General features: G+C 31.8%; 2 protein-coding genes across 3 annotated transcripts in view; one reads left to right on the top strand and one right to left on the bottom strand.

Moving 5' to 3' along the window:
* Positions 1–5,740: 5,740 nt before the first annotated feature.
* Positions 5,741–9,352, bottom strand: part of LOC145314184 (neo-calmodulin-like) — a 53,489-nt gene continuing 49,877 nt past the window's right edge. Inside the window, exon 8 of the mRNA XM_080153998.1 lies at positions 5,741–6,238. Coding sequence (XP_080010124.1) covers positions 6,112–6,238 — 127 coding nt within the window. The 3' untranslated portion in view covers positions 5,741–6,111. The remainder of the gene's footprint in view (positions 6,239–9,352) is intronic.
* Positions 9,262–9,352, top strand: part of LOC145314183 (glycine receptor subunit alpha-4-like) — a 252,330-nt gene continuing 252,239 nt past the window's right edge. For both annotated transcript variants that reach the window (XM_080153997.1, XM_080153996.1), the window contains exon 1: positions 9,262–9,290. The gene's annotated coding sequence lies outside the window, so the exon portion shown is untranslated. The remainder of the gene's footprint in view (positions 9,291–9,352) is intronic.

Raw genomic sequence — 9,352 nt, 5'->3', positions numbered from 1 at the left:
GAGAGAGAGAGAGAGAGAGAGAGAGAGAGAGAGAGAGAGATAGAGAGAGAAAGAGAGAGAGACAGAGAGAGATAGACAGAGAGACAGAGAGTCAGAGAATGATACCTGATATCCTTTTACCAAAAGCTGCCACCATAACCATGTTGGGTTCTATTTTCTAACACGAACGATAGGTTAAAGAAACTGTTTTTATATTAAAAATAAAATAAAAGCAAAAAATATTGTATAAGGTCTCAAAACAATCCGAAGACAACTTTTTAGATGAACATAAAATTCATTTAAAATATCTTCTGTAATGCTGTGTGATTTTGACTACTCAACTTTTTAACAATCAAATTATGTCAACATGGATTTTTTGCTTCTTCTTTTAACAAATTATTCAATAATTCAAAGTGTTGTATAGTCGATCATAGACACCCCTTCCCCCTTTAAAAAAAATTATTTGAAAGCAAGGGGGGGGGGGGTAGTTTTGTTTATTTATTACTTTAGGAGAGGTTAGTTTAGGTTATATTGGTACTCTGTGGGAGTGAAGCAGAGAAAAAACTACATTCTCTCCTTATTTGCAATTTATTTCAAATCATAGGGACTGAATTTCAGTGCTCGAAATCTCCAATTTTTCATTTAGTTTTTAAAACTGGGAGAGAACGTCTCTTTTCATGTCAAATATTAAAGACAAAGAAAGGGGATGAATAAGTTATAACTTAAATTCTTTTTTATTCTACTTTAGCGGCCGTGCCCCTATATAAGTATTCTTTAAAATCAAATTTGCTGATTCTTAATAGAGTTATTTCAATAATTCAACAATTCAATTTGAACAGACCAATCAATTTTTTTTTAATATACCAAAGCTTTGATTCTTTTTAATTATGTCATCCTTTTTGAATTATATATTTTATTGTATTGCTTTATATTTTGACAAATTGTTGGGGAAAATAGAATGTTCAGTAAATTCCCCCTCCGGAAATTTTTTGTGTAAAAACAAACTTTTATAAAATTTACAATAAATCTACAAATTTGTTTGTAGTAGATATTATAAAAGGGATATGTCCCACCTCCCTCGTTTTGCAGAAGAACATAAAGTATAACTGAAGTCTTTTGATGATATAACAACAGCACAAAAATACACAGGAATACCTCCTTAATTTTTTCTTGTATAGATCTAATATAATATATATGTATATATTATATTAGATCTATACAAGAAAAAATTAAGGAGGTATTCCTGTGTATTTTTGTGCTGTTGTTATATCATCAAAAGACTTCAGTTATACTTTATGTTCTTCTGCAAAATATTTCTATTTTATAAATAAAAAATTACGGAAAACGTTTATTAAAGAGTATCTTTATTTTAAGAACTTGAAATAAGAATGACAAATGTAATCATTTTTATCAAGAAACATCCACGGATAGAATATGAATATTTAAACATTATTAAAGTTTATTCATACATTTTTAACAAGTGGTTGTACCCTAAACTTACAGAGGCTCTGTTATCATAGGAATAGAAAAAATAGCTTAAAACCATCCTGGGATCTATGTATATGACGTTTCCATATAGAAAGACACAGATGTTTCAGTGGTTAAAAAGATCTTTATGGACCAAACCTTGCTAATTTTTATAATAGGATTACCACCTGTAAAATTTAACACTGTTTACGTGTTTACTGTTTATTTTTTAGTAGCGAAGCTACTCTATAATTCACTTTGTCCGTCCGTCAGTCCGTCAGTCCGTCAGTCAGTCCGTCAGTCAGTCCGTAACGCTATGGGGGAAATGGGATTTACTCAGCTCCTATAAAAGATAGAATGCTGAAATTTTTTGACAACATTCCCATCATTGAGGAGCACAATTGACCATAAAACATCATTGGCGTTCGGACCGATTTTTAGCAGGTTTTAGGCTATTTTTATATTTTTCATATTTTTCTCCATATCTTCAGTGTTTATGGTCCGATTTTCAAAATTTTTTCAGTTACAGATATTAAAATTAAATTTCCCGTCGTTTAAAGGATCAACCATGAAGGCCAGACTGCCTTTTAAGCAGGTTTTAGGCTATTTTTATATTTTTCACATTTTTCTCCATATCTTCAGTGTTTATGGTCCGATTTTAAAAATTTTTTCAGTTATAGATATCAAAATTAAATTTCCCGTCTTGTAAAGAAAACAATCATGACGGCCAGACTGCCTTTTTAGCGGGTTTTAGGCTGTTTTTTTATATATTTAACATTTTTCTCTATATCTTCAGTGTTTATAGTCCGATTTTCAAAATTTTTCAGTTATAGATATCAAAATTAAATTTCCCGTCTTTTAAACAAAGTAACCATGACGGCCAGGCTGCCTTTTTGGCAGGTTTTAGGCTATTTTTATATATTTAACACTTTTTTCCATATCTTCAGTGTATATGGTCCGATTTTCCAAATTTTTTAAGTTAAGGATTTAAAAATAATTTTTTTGCCGTTTTAATAAAACAACCATGACGGCCAGACTGCCTTTTATCAGGTTTTTGGCTATTTTTATATGTTTTACATATTTCCCCATATCTTTGTTTATTTTGATGCAATTTTCAAACTTTTATGGGATATCAGTATCAAAATAATTTTTCCCATTGTTATGAGCATCTTTAATATAATTTATTTTGACCATCGTCATCATGCAAAATAAAACAAGGTTTCATGTTTATTCTATCCAATAAATCTATTCTTGATTTTAGTAAAAACCTTTTAAATCTACCTGTACGTATTCCCATCGTCGATTTTTTATGCTTCGCTACTTATGGATGTTGTCATCCTTGTTTTTTTAGTGAACCTTTACAAATATAGGTCGTGGGGTGGTTTAATACTATTTTATTTTTGTTCAAGTTTTGAAATGGTTTTATTAGGGTTGGGCCGGATATCCGGCCATTTTCAATATCCGGCCGGATATCCGGCAATATAATCTTTTATATTTTACAACAAAAATCTCTGTTTTTTTTTAATCTTAATGGCTGTAATTTTCTTATTATTGAAGATAGAAGAACAATTTTTTCTGAATATGTTTATCTTTATGTAAATTTTATATTAGAAATATCAAAACATAAATTTTTACGGTTGCAGCAGTAATTGGCAGCTGCCAGCCGCAAACCGACGGTTTGCAGGTAAACGTCAACAGATTTTATGAAATTGTAATATGTCATGAAGATATATAAAAAAGCCTAAGTGTAAAATTTGAAATCTTCAAGTAAAAATTTGCGGTCACAGGAACCGTTTAAAGATTTCTGGAGACCTGGAGGTTCAGGACTTGCAGGATTATACCTGGAACCTGAAATCAACTTGAACACCTATATTACATATGAGGATGTATGACTATAGGATATTTTAGTATTAGATAACATGAAATGCTTTGTTTAAGTAAAAAAATATTTTTACTTTTTACCAGATTTGCTGGTATCCTGTGCCCGCCAGGAAGGAGGTATTTAACAATTTTCAACTCTCAGTTATGTGTCATACCCATATTTCGAAAGTCACTTATTTATAGCCCTCTACCTTTTATACACAGAAAATGGGATAGAAAAAAACAGAGGGGGGGTGGGGGGCAGACATTCAACGCCACATCCCCGCCCATCCTCCAACCGTTAGGGGTTGATATTACAGATTGAGGGAAGTAAAAGTTCATTAGATTTATTTGCTAAGAAGAAAGATCATTTAATACTTACTTAATTTTTAAGTTTTAATCTTAATTTTATCCTATTATACAAAGTAGTAAGCTTTTTTTGTCTGTAGCGAAGGATCTGGCTAACCGCTGAACTGATATGTTCTCCTTTAGAGTGAAGCTTCTTATAGGTCCCAGGGTGGTTTTAGGCTGTTTCATTTTTATAAAAAAAGTCGTTGTAAGGTTTTAAATTATTTTTCTACACTTTCATGTCCCTTCTAATATCCCTAGATACTAGGGACGCAACCGCTAGTATAATATAAAACACTAGTTTATGAAGAAATTTTTTTTGCGGGTATAGTCCTCTTTGTAGCAACGACCCTTAAGGAGCGATTATTCGTATTTTCACAGTAGCTTTCCTCCTATTTCTAGCCCCTTGCGGGGGACTCTAACCTTGCGGGGCCAATTGCCTAACCCTGCGGGGCAATCACCTAACCAAATATAACCTAACCTAACCTAGAATAACCTATTAAAAGCAATTTTAAAAATACAACGAATCGCCCCTTAAGGTGCGTTGCCACAAAAGGGACTATATCCTTTTTTGATACTTTAATATGTAGTAATTTGGCCGGTTATCCGGCCGGATATCCGGTAATTTGGCCGGATAACCGGACATTTGCCGGATATCCGGCCGGTTACCGGATATCCGGCCGGTTACCGGATATCCGGCATTTGAAATCAGCCGGATATCCGGTATCCGGTAACCGGCCAAAAAAATATCCGGCCCAACCCTAGGTTTTATGCTTTTTTTTCTTTTCTTTACCCCTTCGAATACAGCGTATCTAGTATACTATTGGCGCAGCTGATAGTAAAAATACAAGGAGCCGTGCTACTTTGTACTCTGACCTTCTATTGAACAGCATTGTCCTTGTTTTAATAAAATTCCTTTTCCATCATATTGACGCAAAAAAAGTGCATTATTATTATTTATTATCCACCTAATATAAACTTCGCTGTCTCATCAACTCCGCACAAGAACCAGTTAATAGACAATTAAATCGCTGCCCTTACGTTAATGAAAGCATGCTTGCTTGTTGTCGGGTTCTAGTCTTAACAATGCTAGAGACGTTAAAAACGTTATGTATTGCACGTGATTATCCATAAACAGGCACAACTCCTTAATTTTTAAAGTCAGGTCTTCCTGACTAAAGTTGTGTAATCAAATAACCTAATAAACTTAATAAGCGTTAGAGCATCGCATTCCATTACAAGCGGAGGATACATTGAATTAATCGCTTAAAATCGTAGGAGAATGACCCAACTAAATTAGACCGCCAAAATAAGAATAGTTATTAACATTTACTGCTTGGTAGATCTCATAACTATTACATCGAGAATTATTTTGATATTGATTGCATACAAAATATCATTTAACAAAAAACTTTTTATTAATAAAATCACATGCTTTTCAGAATTTCAGCGGCAATGTCAATTTGCTTTGTTAATATTTATCCAGATATGATGGCACACAATAAACTTCTTTCAGCAAGTAATGGACTCCAACAAAGTTAAAAGCAAACAAAATTAAATAGAAATTATGAGCTTTCAAGGACAACAATATGCAAAGAATGTTAAACAGGACTATTAGGTCCATAAACTGCGCACATTTTCATACGTGTCAGACAAAGTTATCACAAGGGTTGAAAAGATCGATAGGGAGCAAAGATCAGCACCAAAAGAAATTTCAATATTATATAGTAGTTGAGTAATAGTATACTATATTTCCAGTATGGCTTCGAATCCGATTTATTTTTTTACTTGAATTACAAACTTAAAAATCTTGTATCGTATCGTATATTAGAAAATTTTTCAAGAATGATGAAATTTAAATCATAAAATCAATCCACTTTTATTGTCCCGTACCTTAAGCCCCTCAATGCCATCAAGACTGGAATTAATTTGATTAGTCGGACGGTGGACATTAACAAAGTGAGTTTTAGAGAATATGTTTAATTGTTAGGGTAATCACCAATTGCTTACGTACGTGTCCTAATGACTAGAGTGGCAGACGAAAATACATTTAGAGTAGCTTTGTTCCTAAATAATATAATAAGCATAAAAATGAAATCTTTATTATACTACAATATACAATAATATCAGAAGTACATAACAAATATTACACACCAAATTATTAAATTTTTATAATGCATTAATTTTATTTCAAAACTTTAAAAACAAAGTCTTATAAATAACAAACTATAACAATCTGTTTTTTTTTGGGGGGGGGGGGATAACTTACTTTACGGCTTTTTTCGTTGATGTGGAATGGTTTACATTTCTTCATAGAAACAGACTAAAATCTGACCTTAACCAATATTAAGCTTCCTTTAAAGCTATATCCCAATCGGTCTGGTTAATTTATAATACACATTTATATAACTGCCGTAAATAAGAAAACTACTTAAAGAAATGATTTAACTAAGCAACTTAATGACTAAGGTTAAATTCCGCGGGTTTTCCATGTTTCCTCATGATAGACATTGCCTTCTCCTCTATCTTCATCTTCATGGCGGGGTCCGTGGGGATGATCAGGGGGAAGGCGCCCAACATCACCCTAAATCAAAAATATTTTTTTAATTTGGCTTCGAAACGGATTAAAATCCGCTATATTAGTATCGGTACTGATGTACAGCATCTTACTACAGACAATTTTCTACAAATATTAAAATAAATGTCATAAGATTAATACCAGTTTCATTAGACCTGGAATTCGGCCCCTCGTGGCTAACAAAACGATTTTAATTCTATAATTTTTATCTTAATATACGCGGAAAGCTGTCTAAATTATTCCCTATAATTATATAATTTTTATCTTAATATACGCGGAAAGCTGTCTAAATAACTATTCTCTCAAGTTGATAAACATTAATAGGTCGTATTTTTGAGAGGTGGTTGTTTAGAAATTATCAAAAATAGAAATATCGTCATAAAACATTGTAAGTTCATTCTTGAATTATACTATTAACAAAAACTTATTATTGCCCTTTAAAAGTTTAATTTAGATTACTTTAAAAAGGTTTATTTTTGCCCTAAACCAAGGCAATGTTTGAACATAATCAACCTTATTTTTGTAGTGGGACAAATTGACTCAAAAAACAGTCATGTGACGTCATAAAAATAGAGGGATTATCCATCTCTTTTTTGGGGGTTTTCTTTCCCGCTTCTCCTCTTATCTACCTCATTTATATGACGTCACATGGCTGATTTTTGAGTCCCTTTGTCCTACTACTTATTTTATATTTCTCCATTACTTTCATGCGTTATATTTCAATGCAGCCATTAATTTTAGATTTAAAAAAATGTATTTTCTGAGCTAAGAAGCACAGCTACTCTTTAACTAAAGAAGGTCAGTCTAATCCTCAAACATTAGTCAATATTAAATTACTTTGTTTTGTTGTAATTGCAATTGAAATAAATAGTATTTTCTAATTCTTGCTCGCAAAAAAACAATTTATGTACATATGTATTTAACATATTGTAATTAATACTTGTATTACGCGATCCTTACTAAAAACATTTCCTCTTTGTAGCTAGACTACTTATGGAGCTAATTTTACTTGTTTCTTCTCTATTAAAGAAAGTAAATGTGAGTTCATTAATCAAAGTGGTAATATCAGCTCATAAGAAATGCAACTTATCAAAATTATCAGAATATTTTTTCTCAAACTTTTAGTTTGTTGATGATGCACATTTTTTGCACATCTATCGTCTGCGCTCTTAATCATTACTTCAGATTACGTTACCGCAATGTTAAAAAATGATGCTTTAAAAAGGTTTAGATTTCTTTATTTAAAAAGCCTTAAACCTGTCTAGGACCAATATGAAGTTACCTAAAAAGTTTAGGATCCAATAGCTTTTTCTGACGAACCCAAAACTGTCCCAGTTTTGAGCAAGACGATTCCTGTGACGTCATATAAAAAGGGAAGGGGGAAAGAAAATCTCTTCCTTTTTCTCCCATCTCTTTTGAAGAGATTTTCTTCCCCCCTTCCCTTTTTCTTTCCCGAAACGTATATGACGTAACTGGAATCGTCTTGCTCAAAACTGGGACAGTTTGGGGTTTGTCGCTTTTTCGTTGTTCAGATTTTGAAATATACATTTTTACAGCCAATTTTCCTCATATAAAGATGTAGAATGTCTATTTGCGTTTTTGCTTGTTTTCCTTACCAATGAAGTTTCCTTTTGGTTTGTCTAATTTGGTGTAGGAGGGGCTCAATCGAAAACCCCTAAGAATTTAAGTACCTAAATAAAGCAGTTCAAATTCAACAAAGCGTTTGAAAATAAAATATAGAAAATCGAGCTTTAAAAACACTTACACCACCAAAAGCTAATTTCTCAATATTGCTGTGAACTTGTAAAATGGCGTCTAAAACAAGTTGAAGAGCAGATGCACTTTGTAATGATCTATATCATAAAAGTAGAATGTAATATTTTTTTATATATTTTTGCTACGCAAACAGACAATCATCTCACCATTTACATGTATCATTTACCTTTCATATATATATATAAACATAAATATATTTGTATCTCTATATAATTATAACTAGGACAATTTTATCAATATGTAGCGCAGCAGAATTAAACCAAGCTAAGCCAAAAACATTAAGAAAACATAGCAAAACTAAGCAATCCAACTTTTTGAATTTTAAGTCTTTAACGAACAACATTATGTACGTTTATATTTTACATAAGCAGTTATGTAGTGACCAGGGGCGTCCAAGCTTTTTTATTTGGGGGGGGGGGGGGTAAAATTTTTTTGGGGGGGGTAATCTTTATTTCATAGAGGCATTTCTTTTATTTGGGGGGGGGGGGGGGGGTAAAAATTAAAAAATCAAAATTTTGGGGTTGCCTACGGCACCCCCAAATTAATTTTTTTTTTTTTGGGGGGGGGGGGTAATCACCCCATTACCCCCCCCCCCTTAGACGTCTATGGTAGTGAATACTACTTTTTATAGAGTAACTGCGCTCTTTAATAAATATGCTTGATATCATTAATACATGCTATGTTACATCATATAGGAAGTTAGAGTTAGTCCGTCTATCTTTTACATTAATATTTTACTTGCGAAGCTACTCTATAAGTGACTGTGTATGTATGTTTTTTTTATGCTAATTTCTAATTTATATATTCAAATTATCTCTTTTCTCTGTAGTTTAAAATGCTGGCAACTATGAAAATCTATTAAGAAAGAAGCAAAATTATTTAAAATTCATGTGTGGTGTGCTTGTTGAAAAAATATTTCTGAAGTATTTGACAAAATACCGCTTTTATTGAAAATTATCATCTTTGTCTATCTTTGGTTTAAGTATTCATACATAAAATAAATCTTTACATGTTTTATACTGTAATGTGCCTTTAAAACTTATAAATGATAAATAGTATATTAAAATAGTTATACAATATCACAACAAGTACAATAACTAACAGTTACTATTTCACTTTTTAAACACTGAAAAAAATTGTTGAAAATGATAATTAAACCATAAGAATAAAAAGCCTAGATATAAAAAAAAAATAATTCGTCCAAACGAGTTAGTCTGACAGACAAAGTCATTGAGAAAATAAAACGACCAAGCTAATATTGCTTGATTCACTTCTACAAGAGACAAAATGAATTGAAAATGATTGCTATAATCGAAATATATCTTCATGTCTTAGAATAGTGTA

The sequence above is a fragment of the Acartia tonsa genome, chromosome 3 (assembly GCF_053477335.1).
Source record: "Acartia tonsa isolate MP-2025a chromosome 3, ASM5347733v1, whole genome shotgun sequence".
Classification (NCBI taxonomy): Eukaryota; Metazoa; Arthropoda; class Copepoda; order Calanoida; family Acartiidae; genus Acartia; species Acartia tonsa.
This window is presented reverse-complemented; position numbering and strand designations above follow the sequence as displayed.